At 47.3% G+C, this 19,158-nt stretch overlaps 1 protein-coding gene across 2 annotated transcripts in view; it reads left to right on the top strand.

The window, feature by feature from the left end:
* The window catches only part of GNG4 (G protein subunit gamma 4), a 77,588-nt gene that overhangs the window by 32,291 nt on the left and 26,139 nt on the right, over positions 1 to 19,158 (top strand). The window contains exons 2-3 of one of the 2 annotated variants that reach the window (XM_060090086.1): positions 592 to 702; positions 7,210 to 7,318. In XM_060090086.1, the coding sequence (XP_059946069.1) occupies positions 7,220 to 7,318 (99 nt within the window). In that variant the 5' untranslated portion in view covers positions 592 to 702; positions 7,210 to 7,219. The remainder of the gene's footprint in view (positions 1 to 591; positions 703 to 7,209; positions 7,319 to 19,158) is intronic. The other variant, XM_060090096.1, reaches the window with a different exon arrangement.

The following is a 19,158-nucleotide window of genomic DNA, read 5'->3' as shown; positions in this document are numbered from 1 at the left end:
GAGCCCGAGAGCCACAACTCCTGAGGCCCGGGTGCCTAGAGCACGTGCTCCGCAACAAGAGAAGCCACCGCAATGAGAAACCCACGCTCCACAACGAAGAGTAGCCCCCCCCGCCGCAACTAGAGAAAGCCCACGCGCAGCAGCGAAGACCCAAGCAGCCAAAAATAAATAAATAAAATAAATAAATTTTAAAAAAATGCATTATAATCTGTCTTTATTTTCTTTGCTGTAATTTTCTCTATGCTCATATTTTTCTACAATGGACATATCTTTTCATAAGAAGAAAGAAAACATCTAAACTATTCCTGTTTGGCAGAGGTCTGGCCGGATTGGGGAGGGCGAGCGGGGGTGGGGGAGGGCAGCGTGCAGGTACGGGAGGCCCCAGGTGGCCTGTGGTCTCCAGATGTTCCCCTGTGCTCTTTGTCAGATCGGGGCCTTCTCTTTCTGCCTTTAGCTCACCGTCTCCCCTGCGGCCTGATACAGGAGAGACAGCTGCTGAGCTCGAGGGCAGGGCACGGAGGGAGCTGGGACTGTCTGGGAGACGCCTGGCTTCTGCTGCACCTGGTGACTCATCTCTGGTTGTGCTTCCAGGTGAGCCTCAGAGCAGGAGCCCTGACTCAGCCTCTCGTCTGACGACTGTCAGCTGCCACTGCCACCAGCCCGTCCCCTGCCCAGGCCTGTCACTGTGCCATCTCTCAGCAGGTGAGGAGGTAACGTACCCTGTCCAGGAGCAGGTTGTCTCTGGAGAGTGGGTGTCTCTGCCAGCAGTGCGTGTGTGGGCCTGGGGTGAGGCTGGGCTGGCAGGCTCCTTGATGGGTGGCCAGGTCCTCACACCATCACTTTCTTCTTCTAGCAGTTGTCATCATCCCAGATGTAGGGCCCTCATGAAGCCTATTTTACCCCCCTCCTCACATTATCCCTCAGGCTAGTGGATGTGCCCCCTCCTGGGGGAGCATCAGGAGGAGAACCAAGCCATGTCCATGGGTTGCTGGCCTTGGCTGGGAAATCAAGCTGTGTGCTGTCCCCACTAGGAACAGAGATGTTACTCAGGCAAGCACCCTTGTTCAGCAACTCGCTGTGACAAAGGGGGGTGAAGGTCAACCAACACTCCCACCCAGCCCACCTTGCAGTCTAAGCTGCTTGGTCCCTTTAGGCCTAGAGGGCTATGCTCACTGGCAACAGCTGTTTTTCAGGCATTTCCCAGAGAGACAGACTGCAGCACTCTGCCAGCCGACACATATCAAGGGCTTGTGGAGATAAGTCATGTTAGGGAGGATGGCTGAAAAGGCACGATGACATCCACTCATCCAGAAATTCTAAACACTGTATCCTGAGTCAGGTCAGATCGGCAGCACTGGGGATTGAACCACCTTGCACTGCCCCGCCCCCGACTCTGAGTTTACCCAGTTATACACCACAGGATGCAGCCCGTTAGAACCTCCCTGGGGAAGCTGTCTGTGTGAGTGTATCCCGTGTGCCCGAGGAGAAAGGTGTCTGACCACCGAGGTGGCAGAGCCAGTCTCCTGAGAAGTTGGCTCGTTTTCCCTTCCTTCTGCCTTGTCTTCTAAAAAGCCAAGGGTCAAGTTAGTGGTCCACCGGTGGCCAGTATTCATGTTCAGCTTCATTGCATCTCCATTCTTCCCTACTTCCACGTTCCTTCTTGGGTTAAGGCGGGTGTACATGCACACAGACGTATATGGAGAGAGACATCCATCTGTTCACGTAGAGGTATGGTGTCTGGGTAGTCTTGTTACCAAACCAGACTTAGGTCCACTCTCCCGCCCACAGTAAAGCCAATCTGCTGACACCGGGTGGTGGTGAAGGAAAGTGCAGCGTTTTTTGCAGGGCGTCAACCAAGGAGTCCAGGGCAGCTAGTGCTTGAAACACCTGAACTCCCTGATGGGTTTCAGGAAAGCATTTTAAAGGCTGAGTGAGAGGGGAGTCCCAGGGTATGTGATCAGCTCATGCACAGTTCTCTGATTGACTGACGGTGAGGTCACAGACGGTGTCACATTATCAATCCTCAGGCCCCAGTAGGTCTGGGGGCTTCATGCTCGTGGTCGTCAGGTAGTTAATTTCTTCCATTTGGTGGGGGTTTTAGGATCTACAAAACAACTCAGGAAATGTGCATCAGATACTGTTATCTAGGTGCTTCAGAGAGGAGCTAAAGTGGAGGGTATGTGGGAGGGGTCTGTCCCGGGAAGGCCCCATAGGGTCCTTCTCAGTTACAGTCTTGAAAGGGCAGAGATGTGGAACCTAAGAGGTGCCTGACCAGGTAGGGGAGGGAGGCCCTCAGAGACCTTCCCATGAGGTCATAACTTTAAAAGGCTCAGTTGCCGGGGCCTCCCTGGTGGCGCAGTGGTTGAGAGTCCACCTGCCGATGCAGGGGACGTGGGTTCGTGCCCTGGTCCGGGAGGATCCCACATGCCACAGAGCGGCTGGGCCCGTGAGCCATGGCCGCTGAGCCTGCACGTCCGAGCCTGTGCTCCGCAACAGGAGAGGCCACAGCAGTGAGAGGCCCGCGTACTGCAAAAAAAATAAAAAATAAAATAAATAAAAGGCTCAGTTGCCTTTAGCTCCATTTGACAAAAGCCATTTCCTTCTCCATGGCTAACTATGTTCCTGGGTTACCTTGACACCACAGGGGGTGAGGGAATCCTCCCTGCCATTGCATGCCCAAGTTAGGCTGGGTTAGGATCACTTGAGGGGTGAGTCCTGGGAGAGCAGGCTAGCCCAAGTGCATGGGTAAAGGCCTCTTAGTGTCCTGAAGGCTCCACCAGGCTGAGGAGGGGTGACCAGCCCGGGCAGCATCGGGGAAATGCTTCCTTCCACTCCCATTAAAGATCTCTGCAAAATTAAGTTCTTTAACCTCCTTGAAAATTTGAAAAAAAAGGGGTAGGACCTGGACTTCTGAGGTCCCTTCCAGTATTAACGTTTGGTGATTCAGAGCCTTGCTACTCAAAGTGTGGTCCCCAGACCAGCAGCAACTGGGGGCTTGTTAGAAATGCAAAATCTTGGACCAAACCCCAACTCATTTAATCAAAAAATCTGCATTTTATCCAGATCCCCAGGGATTCATATGCCCATTAAAATTTGTAAAGGACTGATTAAAGAGTCCTGAAGGTACACGAACACCCACCTTCCAAGGTGATCTGATGGACATACGGGAACAACGGAGTGGAAACGATTTACAGCCAGCCGTGGTTCTCCACCTCTGGGACGTGCCAGAGTCACCTTGGGAGGTTGTGAAATACAGGTTCTGGTCTGTGGCGCCACAGTCTGGGTTCTGGGCATGCATGCTTGAGAAACCTTACTGGCCACTTGGAGAAAGAACAGAAACATGCATGTGTGTGAAGTGGTTTATAAGTCACTGACGGCAACAAGAGTGACATCCTATAAATGGGGTCAGTGAGCCCAGGGGCAGCAGAGCAGGGGAGTGAGGTGGGCAGGCTTGTCATCCCTGTACTGGGGACAGTGCTTTGCATCCTTATTTTTAGCATCTCCACGTTTAGTTACTTAGGGGGCCCTTCTATGTGCATCTGTAGTTACCTCTCCACCTCCTTCCTGAGCGAGAGTGGAAATGGGGGGGAAGGGAGGGTTTTATGTTGTGTTGTTGTTTGTTTTGAGATGATGAAAAAGACATAAATGTATTTTTATGTGCTGAGAAAGAAGGCACCCAGAGACACTGACGTTACAGGAGAAAGTGGGGTGACTGGAAGGGCAGAGCCCCAAGAAGGGGACAGGTCCACCACAGGTGAGGTATCAGGCTTGGGTAAGGAGATGCTTTCAGCTGCAAGTGACAGATGACCCAAGAAATGTGGCCTAGACTGTGAGGAATATATTCTGTCAGTATCAAGGGTCTGAAGTAGAGTGTCCGGGAGCCATGCATCTCAGGGCTCTGGATCTGTTTTTCCATGAGTCTCCTGCCTTTGCCCTGGGTCCATTCCCCAATGTCACTATGGCAACTCTCAGTGAAGCCAGCCGAAGACTGGGGCTTCTCCTGGTGGGCCTTGACTAGGAAGAAAAACCTTTCCTACAAGTCCCCTGCAGATTTCCCCGCATGTAGCCTTGATTAGGACGGGCTCATGCGCTCTGGTCCTTCTGCAAGGGAGGTGGGAAATGGGCGTGTGGCACCATGAGCCCCTGAAGCAGAAGGTGGGCTCTGCTCTCAGGGGCAGCAGGGAAGTGGGCAGCCATGGGGAGGGCCAGCAGCGGGTCCTGATGCAGAGGCACGGATGGAGGGCAGGATGCGTGTGGACACCGAGCAACCGTAAGAGGTGGAGCTGGAGTCAAGGAGGTTCTGCCCTAACGGCTTTTCCTCTATTCCGTGGAAGCTGAGGTCGCCTTCCAAGGATGAGAGAGGACAGAGGTGGTGGGGAGGTGATGGAGATTGAAGTGGTCAGGAGGGCAGAGGGAGGGGTGATGGGAACGGGCTGAGGTCGCCAGGCTGCCTTGAGGACCTGCTCAGGCTGGCCTGTCAAGTCTGTGGGCACCAGTCCCCAGCTTTTGGGGGCGTTTCTCCAGCAGCCCTTCTGAGGGGGCTGGGAGGGGAAGGAGTTAGATTGAAAGTGCTGGGTTTTGGGGACAGAGGGAAGAAGGCACGTCTTGGGAGAGTGATGACAGTGCGGGGCTGTGGTCTGGCAGACACTGTGGAGGCCCCGGGGCTTTGAGACTGACGAGGAGGAAGGGGGTGAGGACACCGGGGCCTGGGAGCAGAGCCCTCCTGGCTGTGGGCGGACGTGGTCTGAAGGGGGACCCGGTGGGGAGAGCGGGGAGGCGGAGGGGCCCACGGAGGGGACACAGGAGGGAGAAGCCACGCGGCCCGGGTGCTGGGTCCACCCCACCTGCTTATTTTCTCTCTCGGACACGACACGGAAAAGGCTCTTTGTCCAATATTAAGCATTTGGCCAGACTTCTCGCTCTGTGTTGAGGAGAGGGTTGAAAATGTGCCCTTTCTCTGTGACCCGGGGAAGGATGAGAAAGCGGCGCAGCGGGGTCAGGGCCAGTCCCGGGGCAGCGGGGAGGGAGAGGGCGGTTCCAGTGGGTCGGACGGGGATCCGGTTCTGCCGGTAACATTTTCTATACACTCACACCCACCCTCACTCACACACTCACACGCACACACACACACACACTCAGACACACTCACACCCACCGACACACACACACACGCGCACGCACACACTAACACCCACCCTCACACACACTCTCAGACACACTAACACCCACCCTCACTCACACACACACCCACACACACACTAACACCCACCCTCACACACACACACCCTCACACACACACTAACACCCACCCTCACACACACTCACACCCACCCTCACACACACACTAACATCCACCCTCACTCACACTCACACACTCACACACACACTAACACCCACCCTCAGTCACACACACACACCCGCACACACACACATGCAATTCAGAGTCCTTTTCCCTCTGCCCTTCCCCCGCATCTTCCTTTCTTCACTTCTGCTGACCCCGGGCTCAGCTTCCTCTCGTGAAGCCCCCCTGGTCCCTGCCACCCCTCCACTTCCCCAACTCCTGAACCCCCAAGTCAGTGATGAGGGAAGAGAGGGGTGGATTCAGGAACGGGGCTGCACAATCAGAATCTGAGGACAGTGATCTCAGGGTCCTTTTTCACTTGTCGGTCAGGCTGAGGAGGCTTGGGAATTAGACTGCATCTTCTCCCTCCTTTTGTGTGGACACAGGGACATGTAAACACACACGTGCACAGAGGGGCCGCCCTGCACACACAGGCTGGCAGAGGGCATGCCCATCAGGCACGTGGGCACACAGGGACACAGCCCTGAACACACATGCAGAATTGCACACGCATCTCTGTAGAGTGCGGGGGTAGGTGGCTGCTCCCCCGGGTTTCAAAATCCTCAAGTACTCATGCTTCTCCTTCCCTTCCTGGGAAATAAAAGTTCCCAACCAAGATAGGAACGCACACCTGTTACACTGTGGTTTTGGTGGCTGCTCTGTCTTAGAAGAAGCAAGTTTTATTTTTCGAACATTGCCTGTGGATAGATGAAGTTGCCATCAGTTGCCTCATCTGGGCCAGAGAGTCAGTGTGAATGAGAAAAGGCAGAGTGTGGCCTGCCCACCACGGGACCGGCCTAGCCTCCTGCCACCTCGCTGTGCGCTGCTGAAAACCACTGGCGCCTGGGAGACCCACCTCCAGCTCTCGGGCTACTCCGAGTAGACCTCCTCTGGGTACTTTCTCGTTAGATGCGGTAACGGTAACCTACGGCATGTGCTTTGCTGTGGAGCAGTTAGCATTGCAGGGGTCTTCCGGCAGAATGACGTGTTGGGTCAGGAAGAATTTCTTCCCCCTTCTAGAAAAACAAATCTATGCTTGGGATAGGTGTGTATGTGTGTGTATGTGTTCTTGTTTAAAAACGAACTCCCAACGTAAAGTCTGTAAACGTTTTGGAACGACAGCAAATTAAAATGAATAATAAAGCGGGACTTCCCTGGCAGTCCAGTGGTTAAGACTCCCTGCTTCCGCTGCAGGGGGTGCGGGTTGGATCCCTGGTCAGGGAACTAAGATCCAACATGCTGCATGGCGTGGCCAAATAAATTAATTAATTTTAAAAAAGAATAATAAAGCAAGCTCATTCAGGGGAAACTTGCACTTTGCAGTGTAGCCGGCTAGAGAACACCATGTGAGACAGTGGAAAGAACCCTCAGCTAGGCTTCAACGCTTTGCGTTTGCGTTCCGGGTCCACAGATTTGGGCTGTGGGACCTTTGACTCTTGGCTTCATTTCTCTGAGTTTTGCACTTTCTTTACTTGTAAAACAAAACTCAGTCTATTTTGCCAACTTTCAGGGCTGCTAGAGGAGTGAGTGAACAAATGGGTATGAAAATGATTTATTACCAACAAAGCACCGTACAAATGTCAGGGTATTACTTATGGCCATGGGGGTGGTAAGGTGACTCTGGGACCATCTGTTATCTCCTGCTTCCTCTCACTGGGGCTGAGAAAGTCTGACAAACAGGAGCCTGATGGCTTGCTCCCATCACTCGGATGAAGCACTCCTTCCTCTTAGCCCAGGAGGGTCTGCTCCCATGGCTCCCTGGCCTGGAAAGAGAAGCTGCAGGGGGTAGGAGGCGAGAAAGCTGAGGGGGGTTCGGCCTTACGTTTGGAAAAGCAGCTCTTTCAACCCCTTAACTTTGGTTGTTTCAGGGGCAGCAGAATGAAAGAAGGCATGTCCAGTAACAGCACTGCCAGCATCTCCCAAGCCAGGAAGGCTGTGGAGCAGCTGAAGATGGAGGCCTGCATGGACAGGGTGAAGGTAAGCACGCACACGCCGGCCTGGCCCTCTGACCAACGCTCACCTCCAAACAGTGCCCCCGCCTACGCTCAAAGCAGCCTCATGAGAGCAAAGGCGTCGCCCCATAGAGCATCCAGCCAACACTGGCGGCTATAACATTTACAAACGAGCGTTTGCTGCAGAGTTCTGAGCGTGCCTGAGCATCCAAGGGATGCAGAATACACAGTGTGTGAATTCCGCGAGGAGTCGCCAAAAATAGACCCATATTCATCTCAGCTCTCTTTAGCTGCGTCGTCATGCCAGTAAGCGAGAGAGAGCTGAACCGTGAGATCCATCATAGTTTTCCTGCCTGATCCAGTGACTTTGAGGTTAGACAACATCAGGTATTTTGACAGGGGCGCTGTCGGGAGTGCAGCATTGAACCACGCACAGCGTTTGTCATACGCTCCTTTGGGGAGGAAAGGGAAGAAAGGTGCCAGCCGCCTCCCACCATGTTCATTTCTCTGAGGAGTGTAGTTGTCTTCACGCTGGGAGAGCTGAAGTGAGATGAAGTCAGCTCTTCTCCAGGTGCCACTTTAAAGCGAGCAGGAGGCCAGGCGGAGGGAGTGGCTCTGAGATGCCGCTTAATTAGGTTCATTGACTGTAATACACCTGGAAGCCCGTTGGGAATCTGACAGCAGGAGACATGAGTCCAGTGTGTCTGTGGCCTTTTGGGACACAACACAGGGGTCTCACCCAGACACTGGGATTCAAATAAGACAGAATCCATGGGGCACTGGGGGACTCCTAAAGCCTTCTGTTGGCAGAGCAAGCAGTCCCTTCCCCAGGCTCCCACCCCCGAGAGCTGTGGCCAGATAACACCAGCTTCTGCTTCCGTCAGGATAGTTATCCCCCTTCCCTGGGGACGTCCAGGTACGAGCTGTCCAAGGAGGCAGTAAGCAAGCACAGTAAGCGACACAGTGTATGTACCACGCGAGAAGGGGATGCAGGATGATACACATCGGTCTAAGTGGACCAGCTATATCTGCACGTACTGATACCAACTACAAAATAGACATCAGTCCTTGATCCCTAGGCTAGAAGAGGAAGCAAGAAAAGAAACAATTCTTAAAGAGGGGGAGCCCCAGTGGTGTAGAAATGGGTCTAAGGATGAGCACTGCAGACAGTCAGCAGGCTACTGGTTCAAGGGTAGAACAGACCTTGCTGAGAGGACGAGAATATGGTGAGATTTGCTCTTTGGACAAAGATGCCTGAGCACGTGCTCTGGCCTCAGCGCCGTCCTTGGATATAAACACGAATGGAATTTTCCGTCATGTTGCTCAGAGAAGACTCCCAGGAGTCGTGAGCTGGGAGCGGGTTGGGAGGTGACACGGGGGAGAAGGGAAGGCCAGTGTGAGCTGACTGTGGCTCATTGAGAAGCACTTGGAGTTGACGGAAAAGCTGGTAGTTGTGCTGGGGGGGCAGCTGGGGGATGCTGTGTGCACATGTACGGTTCATGAAAATGACTGGGTGTGCGCCGAGGCTACGTACGGGATGACTAACAACAGTCGATAAAGTTGTCAGAGGCCGAGGGCAGCGGAAGCTGTAGAGGTACCCGGGAGAGGCCTCGAGGGGAAGAGAGCGGAGGCAGGATGGAGAGGCCAGCGCGCAAGAAACTCAACAGAACTTAGAAGGTAAGTGTGGGAGCCGCCGGGAAGAGAGAAGCTAGACCCCAACTGTCAAGCCCATGGCCTGAGGACTGGAAAGATGGTGGGCACCGGTTTTGGCGATGGGACAGTCACCATGCTGGGGAGTTTTACTTGGGCAAGGAAGATACACTCGGTGATAACAGATCCTCACCTGTGACCATCACCACCCAGGAGTCATGGTGCGGACCACATGTCCCCACGAGGAAGGGCCCTTCAGGAGTCACTAAAGGCACATGCACAGTCTCCAAAAGAGGCAGGGGAGATCATAAGGCAACTCAGAGTCCAGTTTGTTACTCAGGTGGCATCAAGGGATGGGCAGTCCTGTTCTTGCAGTGAGTGGGTTATGGAAATGCAGCTCCTTGATCCTGGGAGAAGCCGCCCGGGGGGATCTGAGGCCTCTGTGGTAATTCCAGGGCTAGTGACAGCCGTGTCAGATTTGGTTCAGAGCTGGCAGAGTGTCGTCACAGCAGAGATGATCCAGGGCTGCCTGAGGACAGAGGTGGCCCTGAGGAACCACATGCCGGCCGTAGCTTCACAGTCATGTGTTGTTTTTTGGCTTTGGTTTTGCTCACACAACCTTGAACTTTTTGTTTGTTTGTTCTAAATTGTGGTAAGATACATATAACATGTAATTTACCAGTTTAGCCATTTTTAAGTGTACAGTTAACTAGCATTGTGTACATCCACGCTATTGTGCAGCCACCCATTTCCAGAGCTTTTTCCTTATCCCCCCAAACAGAAACTCTACCCGTTACGCTCTAACTCCCCGTCCCCCCCCTTCCTTAGCCCCAGCAACCTCTCTTCTACTTTCTGTCTCTATGAATTTGACTGTTCGAGGTACCTCATTGATGGACATGGAATCATGCAATATTTGTCTGAATTTTGTGTATGGCTTATTTCACTTGGCATATGTTTTCAGGGTTTGTCCAGTGTAGCATGTGTCAGGATTTCATTCCTTTGCAAGGCTGAATAGTATTTCATTATGTGCATGTACCACGTTTTATTTACCCATTCATCTGTTGATGGACTTTTGGATTGTTTCCACCTTTCGGCTATTGTGAAGAACGCTGCTGTGAACATGAGTGTGCAAGTGTTTGGGTCTCTGCTTTCAGTTCTTTGGGGTATATGCCCAGAAGTGGCATTGCTGGATCATATGGTAATTCTGTGTTCAACTTTTTTGAGGAACCACCATACCGGTTTCCATGGTAGCCATACCTTTTCACATCCTCCCCACCCCCCAAGCAATGCACAAGAGTTCCAGTTACTCCATGTCCTCGCCAATGCTTGTTATTTTCCTTTTTAAAAAATTATAGCCATCCTCATGGGTGTTAAGCTCACACTTTATTTGATATTGTTGTTTTTAAGATTTTTTTTTTTGATGTGGACCATTTTTAAAGTCTTTATTGAAGTTGTTACAATATGGCTTCTGTTTTGTGTTTCGGTTTTTCGGCTGCAAGGCATGTGGGATCCTATTAGCTCCCCCGCCAGGGATCGAATTCTCACCCCCTGCATTGGAAGGCAAAGTCATAACCACTGGACAGCCACTGGGAGTCCCTCACACTTGATTTTAATCACTAGACGCTCCTTGCTTCAGGGCACAGGATGGCTTTGGGGAAAAACCTACTTGATGCAACTCTTTGGTGGAAAAAAAAAAAAAGTGTGTATTGATATCAATTAGCCAGACAATAAAAACAGAATGTGGAAAGAAAGAGACTCCATCAAGGATACTCCAGATTGACCTTGATAAGGACCTTGAGGAGGGTGCAAATAGGAACAGCATCACCAGGGGGAAGAAGTGGCCTTTCTAGGGTGGGTGAGAGTTTACTGCAGGAGGGGAAAAAGGAAAAAGGGAGCCTGGGGGAAAATGACGGAGGGCGGCTGTGTGGAAGGAGGAGAGGAACAGTGCCTAGAATTCACTGACGTCATACAAACAGTGAGGGCAACACCAGGTCCACGTGAAGGGGGAAAAGGGCAGGCTGACTGCATGGTGAGGATGTGGAAAAAGCGAGTGTGCCGTGCCTTCCATGGGGCCCGGAGAGAGGGAAGAACAAGGGGAAACAGCTGGAGGCCCCGTGGAAGAAATCATTGCCGTGACAGGTCCCACAGAGCCGGCTCCCAGGTGGAAGCATGACAGAGGGGGACCCAGAGGACAGCCTAGGCAGGACACGTATCGGGCATGAAACCAGAGAGGAGCCCCATGGCTTGTACGGTGCGTCGCCGACTGCAGAGCCCACCTCCGGGCTGCGTAGTTTGCTCTGCTTGGAAGAGCATCTCATGGGGAAGGAAGGAGGGAAACGATGGCGTTTGCAGCTCAGGGGAATAAAGGAGAGGTCTGTTAAGGGGAGAGAAGGGAACAACTACCGCATTAAGCAGTTGTTTGGGTTGCAAATATAAGAAAAAGTATTCGTGTGAACTCAGAGAGGTATGGGCAGGTCATGGAGGAAAAATGTAGAAATATCCACTACCCTCCTGTCTGTCCCCCTCAAACATCGTCTGCATAAAAGCACTAGTGTCAACATAGACTTTGTTCCAGATTTTGCAGGACATAGAAGAGAGGCTTCACCATATAGCCCACAGCCAGCCCTCAAACCCACACACCGCTGCGTTAAGAGACCCTCCCCCCACACACCCTCAGCATCCTCTGCCTCTCTTTACTGTTACCAAATGGGTCCAGCTGCTTGCTGCTCATAAATTAATACTGGAGAGATAGAGAGAGAGAGAGAAACGCTGGTAGAAAGGAAAGTTGCTTTTAATCAGAATGCCGGTAGTCTGGGGACACCGTGGATTCAGTGTCCCCCCAAAACTACCTCCAGAGATTCTGCTCAGCCATGAAAGGTTTTAAAGGGAAATAATAATCTCAGTGAATCATTGAGATAGGGGGTCAGAGTCCTCGCCAACCCCCACTGCGTGCAGGCGTGTGTGCAGGCTTGTTGATTCCTCGTGATCTTTCTTTGGATGCTGTCTTGTTCACACCGTTCGTTGGCGAGATTACTGAAGGGGAAGCTAGGGAAGAGATCTGGTCATCTGTTAATTACTTATTCTTCATTTCTACTTCTTTGATCTATGGAAAGAACCAACGGATTAGGCAAGGTATTGTGTGGTCAAACGACGTGAAAGGGGTGCTAGGGCCGGAGATGAGTAGAGCGTGGGGGGCACCTGGTGTAAGGTTAGTGACAAGACAAAGGGGGCCGCTGTAGAGAGCTCTTTCCTGCCAAAAGCTGCTTATACTACCTTCATTCCTTTAATGTTTATTGACTGCCTTCCCCAACTCAGCCCTCTCCCCCAGCATCCTCTTCTCCATCCTACCTCAAAGCTCACCGGGGCATTTCTCAACAAAGCTGGGTGTTCCTCTTTGCGAACCTGTATCAGCTGCTTAAAAAAAAATGTAGGGGGCTTCCCTGGTGGCGCAGTGGTTGAGAGTCCGCCTGCCGATGCAGGGGACACGGGTTCGTGCCCCGGTCCGGGAAGATCCCACATGCCGCCGAGCGGCTAGGCCCGTGAGCCATGGCCGCTGAGCCTGCGCGTCCGGAGCCTGTGCTCCGCAATGGGAGAGGCCACAACAGTGAGAGGCCCGCGTACCACCAAAAAAAAAAAAATGTAAATGTGTTCCATGCATCGTAAACACAGGGAGGATTCAGCATAGAACCTATATGGCCTCCCCAAAAGCAGAAGCTTAGCAAATAATACTCAGGATCCTAAAAAATAAATAAAGAGCACAGGGACTTCCCTGTTGGCACAGTAGTTAAGAATCTGCCTGCCAGTGCAGGGGACACGGGTTCGAGCCCTGGTCCGGGAGGATCCCACATGCCGCAGAGCAACTAAGCCTGTGTGCCACAACTACTAAGCCTGCGCTCTGGAGCCCGCGAGCTGCAACTACTGAGCCTGCATGCCGCAGCTACTGAGGCTGCGTGCCACAACTACTGAAGCCCACGCACCTAGAGCCCGTGTTCCACAACAAGAGAAGCCACTGCAATGAGAAGCCCGCGCACTGCAACGAAGAGTAGCCCCCACTTGCCACAACTAGAGAAAGCCCACGTGCAGCAATGAAGACCCAACGTGGCCAAAAATGAATGAATGAATGAATGAATGAATGAATAAATAAATAGCGAGCACATAAAAGATGACTTGGAAACTGTTTTGGTCCCTTGGAAAAGGGCACCCATAACCTTATTCTTACTCTCATCCTTTAGAGGTTCAAGCAATATAAAGTTCTATTGGGAAAGCACATATATGACATGGATCATCAAATAGGGAAAATTTGTTGAGAAATTATGGCAGATACGAGCTGAGCAAAGTATAAGATTCTTAAGTGGAGAAAGTGGTTTCTGGAGCCTGACTGTCCAGCCCAAGAGAAGACTTCAGCTGCAGAAAAGGCATCGCCCCCTGGGGGAGATACAGAGGCCCTGAGCAGGCCAGGTCCCAGGCTCCCAGGAGGGCTTCTGGGAGCTGCCTCTCCACTGGGTACCCCTCAGGGTGTCCTGATACTCCTGACACTGGGCCAACCCCATGGGCTGTAGCCTGTTAGGCTCTGGGGATGGATGCACACCTTGAGCAAACCAGTAACTCTCAGCCAGGGACCAGGAAGCTGACAGACTTGCCAAGCAGCATTAGGCCCATCTCTCTCACTTGCCTTCAGTAGATAACTTAAACAGCTGTGGTTGTGCTAACAACCCCAAGAAGTGCTGCCCTTGGGATGAAATTAATCTTGTCACCACAAGCTTACAGATGAATGGATAAAGAAGATGCGGTACATATATACAATGGAATATTACTCAGCCATGAAAAAGAATGACATAATGCCATTTGCAGCAACATGGATGGACCTAGAGATGATGATACTAAGTGAAGTAAGTCAGACAAAGGCAAATATCATATGATATCACTTATATGTGGAATCTAAAAAAATGATACAAATGAACAGAAACAGACTCACAGACTTTGAAAATAAACTTATAGTTACCAAAGGGGAAAGTTGCTGGGGGGGGCAGGGGGTGGGATAAATTAGGAGTTTGGGATTAACATACACACACTATTATATGTAGAATAGATAATCAACAAGGACCTACTGTATAGCACAGGGAACTCAATATTCTGTAATAACCTAAATGGGAAAAGAATCTGAAAAAGAATAGATATATGTATATGTATAACTGAATCACTTTGTGGTGCACCTGAAACTAACACAACATTGTAGATCAACTATACTCCAATACAAAATAAAAATTTTAAAAAAAATAGCACAAGCTTGATTTGCTGATTGTTGACAGACAGATCGCCCTGTTCTATGTCAGCCTCCCTTCTGTAGACTGCTGAAAAAATGAGGGCAGGAAAAGAAGAATGGCAGATGACAAATGTGCATAAAGTCACCCAAAGAGATGGTAGCAGTAGTGAAACTAGTGCTGAAAGAAGGAACTGCCATAAAAGAAGAGAGATTCTATCATGAGAAATAATGACAGTTGTTCACAATCCTTCTCCATAAAAGGTATGAAAAATTTGGAGAAAACAGTTTGGAAAAGGGGAATAGCTTTAGAGAAAGGAATATTCCTACTTACTTTTGGTCTTGCAGATTTTCTCATTTGGTGCTTAAAAGAAAAGCGAATACATGATCAAAAAATATTTTAGTTAGGAAATACAAGGACACAATAACTGAATTTACAAGTGTTCAAGATAGAGGTTACATATGCTCTACTTATTCCACTTAGAACTTTTTTTCAAACCATAAATATGTGAGAGTGAACTAGACATATCCCAAAGCATGTAGCATACTTAAGGCTCTTCAAAGAGAAAGGGAGACCTTAAAGTGAGAAAGTAGGCATCTTTATCTGGGGGCTTTAAATCTTGTCTTGAAAATAATGCAATTTTTCTGTTTATAAAAATAGTACTACTATATATAAAATAGATAATGAATAAGGACCTACTGTATAGCACAGGGAACTCTACTCAACACTCTGTAATAGCTTATATGGGAAAAGAATCTAAAAAAGAGTGGATACATGTATATGTATAACCGAATCACTTTGCTGTACGCCTGAAACTAACATAACGTTGTAAATCAACTATACTCCAATAAAAATTTTAAAAAATATATATAAAATTTAAAATAAAAAATACTCATTTATTTTAGGAAGTTTTGGAAAATATAGAAAAGTATGAAAAAGAAAATTTAAATAATCTATAACCACTACATTTTCTTGTTTTTCCATCCAACTGTTTATCTATTTTTCTTTTTATAAAATTATGGTTGTAATATACATTTTGTTGATGAAAGTTCAATTAACAACCAAGTTAAGAAGGAAAAAAGAGGAATTTTATTTGAGCCAAACTGAGGGTTGTAACCAGGGAGACAGACTCTCAGAAGCTCTGAAAACTGTTTCACCTGTTAGAAGTTAAAGGTACAGTCATACATTTTCGAGACAAAGTATCATACGTCAAAATGACATACTGATATTTTACGTTAAGTTCACCAAGGATACGTAGTCCAGGTAAACAGGTAGAAAGGGAGCAGCAAGTCACCATGACCCCCTACAGCCCTGGGAAAGAACTCTCTTCTTTTAAGAAATTACATTGCTAACGTCAGAAGAAAGGGAAAAAAATTGATCTTTACGATTGAGCAGGCATTCCCACCTTTGAGGACCTTTGCTTAAATGTGTAATGAAAATGCACACTGCACATTAGGTAGGGAGGGAGGAGGCATAAACGGACAGAGAGAGAGGATTTCGTGTTTAATTTCTCTTGTCCTGCCTTAAAATATAAATTTTATTTCATCAATTTATTACTTTCTGCAATCTGTCTTCTCACTGAATGGTATATTGTGATTATATATCCAGATCAGTAAATATTCTCCTAAAATGTCATTTTAATATCTTCATCTGATGTGCAGTTATTTTTTTTTTTTTTGCGGTATGCGGGCCTCTCACTGTTGTGGCCTCCCCCGTTGCGGAGCACAGGCTCCGGACGCGCAGGCTCCGGACGCGCAGGCTCAGCGGCCATGGCTCACGGGCCCAGCCGCTCCGCGGCATATGGGATCCTCCCAGACCGGGGCACGAACCCGTATCCCCTGCATCGGCAGGCGGACTCTCAACCACTTGCGCCACCAGGGAGGCCCTGATGTGCAGTTATTTAACTGGTCTCCTATCCTTGGGTATTTCCATTCTTTCCAATATTTTCAGTATAATTTCCTTTTTTTTAATTGAAGTATAATTGAGTTGTAATATTGTGTTAATTTCAGCCGTACAGCAAAGTGATTCAGTTTATATATATTTAAATATATATAATTATATTTATATATATTTCAGATTATTTTCCATTACAGGTTATTACAAGATATCTAATATAGTTCCATGTGCTATACAGTAAATCCTTGTTGCTTATCTATTTTATGTACAGTAGTGTGTATTTGTTGATCCCATACTCCTAATTTATCCCTCCCTATCCCTTTACCCTTTGGTAACCATAAGTTTGTTTTCTATGTCTGTGAGTCTGTTTCTGTTTTGCACATAGAGTCATATGTGTTATTTTTTAGATTCCACATATAAGTGATATCATATAATATTTGTCTTTCTCTCTCTGACTTACTAGGTGTGATAATCTCTAAGTTCATCCATGTTGCTGCAAATGACATTATTTCATTCTTTTTAATGACTGAATAACATTCCATTGTATATATATACCACATCTTCTTAAACCAGTCATCTATTCACAGGCACTTGGGTTGTTTCCATGTCTTGGCTATTGTAAATAGTGCTGCTATGAACATTGGGGTGCATGTATCTTTTCTAATCAGAGTTTTCATCTTTTCTGGATACACGCCTAGGAGTGGGAGTGCTAGATCATATGGTAACTCTATTTTTAGTTTTTTAAGGAACCTCCATACTGTTTTCCATAGTGGCTGCACCAATTTACATTCCCACCAACAGTGTAGGAGGGTTCCCATTTATCCACACTCTCTCTAGCATTTATTGTTTGTGAACTTTTTGATGATGGCCATTCTGACTGGTGTGAGGTGATGCCTCATTGTGGTTTCGATTTGCATTTCTCTAATAATTAGCAATGTTGAGCATCTTTTCATGTGCCTCCTGGCCATCTGTTTTCTTCTTTGAAGAAATATCTATTTAGGTCTTCTGCCCATTTTTTGATTGGGTTGTTCATTTTTTCCATATTGAGTTGTATGAGCCCTTTATATATTTTGGATATTAACCCCTAGTTGGTTGCATTGTTTGCAGATATTTTCTCCCATTCTGTAGGTTGTCTTTTTGTTTTCTTGATGGGTTCCTTTGCTGTGGGAAAGCTTTTAAATTTTATTAGGTCGCATTTGTTCATTTTTGCTTTTATTTCTTTTGCCTTGGGAGATGTCTAAGAATGTTCTCTTCTAGGAGTTTTATGGTGTCATGTCTTATATTTAGGTCTTTAAACCATTTTGAGTTTATTTTTGTATATGGTGTGAGGGGGTGTTCTAATTTTATTGATTTACATGTAGCTGTCCAGATTTCCCAACACCACTTGTTGAAGAGACTCTTTTCTCCATTGTATATTCTTGCCCACTTTGTCATAAATTAATTGACCATAGGTGTGTGTGCTTATTTCTGAACTCTCTATTCTGTTCCCTTAATCTGTCTATATGTTTTTGCACCAGTACCATGCTGTTTTGATTACTGTAGCTTTGTATTAGTTTCTGAAGTCTGGAAGGGTTATGACTCCAGCTTTCTTCTTTTTCCTGAGGATTGCTTTGGCATTTCTGGGCCTTTTGTGCTTGCATATAAATTTTAGAATTATTTGTTCTAGTTCTGTGAAAAATGTCTTGGGTATTTTGATAGGGATTGCATTAAATCTGTAGATTGCTTCAGATAGTATGGCCATTTTAACAATATTAATTCTTCCAATCCACGAGCATGGGGTATCTTTCCATTTCTTTAAATCATCTTCAATTTCCTTTATCAATGTTTTATAGTTTTCAGCATATAAATATTTCACCTCCTCATTTAAGTTTATTCCTAGGTATTTTTTATGTGATTTTAAATGGGACTGTTTTTTACTTTCTCTTTCTAATATTTCATTGTTAGTGTAAAGAAATGCAGCAGATTTCTGAATATTGATCTTGTATCATGCTACCTTGCTGAATTCATTTATTAGTTCTAATAATTTTGTGTGGAAACTTTAAGGTTCTCTATATAGAGTATCATGGCATCTGCAAATAGTGGCAGCTTTACTTCTTCCCTTCCAATGTGGATACCTTTAATTTCTTTTTCTTGTCTGATTGCTGTGGCTAGGACTTCCAGTACTATGTTGAATAGAAGTGAGAATTTAATGGGAAGGCTTTCAGCTTTTTACTATTGAGTATTACATTGGTTGTGGGTTTGTCATAAATGGTTTTTATTATGTCGAGATATGTTCCCTCTGTACCCACTTTGGTGAACGTTTTTATTATGAATGGATGTTGAATTTCATCAAATGCTTTTTCTGAGTCTGTTGAGATGATCATGTGGTTTTTGTCTTTCCTTTTGTTAATGTGGTGTATCACATTGATTGCCTTGTTCCTACCCCTGGCCCAGCTTTCTGTTGTACTTATCTTTTTTGTATTGATTAGTAAGAGTTTCTTGCATATTATGTATTACAAATAGTTTTCCCAGTTTGTTGTTTGTGTTTTAATTTAGTCTTTGACTATTTTTGATGTACCAGTGTTTAAAAATTTTAATATGAAAACTATCAGTATTTCCTGTGGACTCCTTTGCTTTATACATAAGCCTTTCCATGATGAAATTAGATCAACACTCACCTATATTTTTTCTATATCCTTTATTATTTCAGTTTTTACATTTAACTGTCTAATCCATCAAAATTTGTCATTTACTTAAGAATCAATCTAAGAATTTTTTCAAAGTTTTTAAAAAATTTAAACCAGTTCATAATTAACAACCCATAATTCCCCCTCTTGATCTGAAATGTAACTGATTCTGCTCTCCCACTTTTGAGCAGATACTGACTCTTCAGAGTATTTCTGTTCCTACTTCTGGTCACTCATCCCTTTTCCCATTACTGGATCTCTATCTGCCATATTCATGCTAGTGGTCTCTCGTTTTATCCCTAGCCTGCTTTGCCCTTAAACCTTTAGGGTCTTCTTGAGTAAACTCATCTACTCCTGTGACTTTTTAATATATGTGTCTCCAGCCCAACCCC

The sequence above is a fragment of the Mesoplodon densirostris genome, chromosome 1 (assembly GCF_025265405.1).
Source record: "Mesoplodon densirostris isolate mMesDen1 chromosome 1, mMesDen1 primary haplotype, whole genome shotgun sequence".
NCBI classification, from domain to species: domain Eukaryota; kingdom Metazoa; phylum Chordata; class Mammalia; order Artiodactyla; family Ziphiidae; genus Mesoplodon; species Mesoplodon densirostris.
The sequence above is the reverse complement of the archived record's forward strand: the minus strand, read 5'-3'. Positions and strand labels throughout refer to the sequence as shown.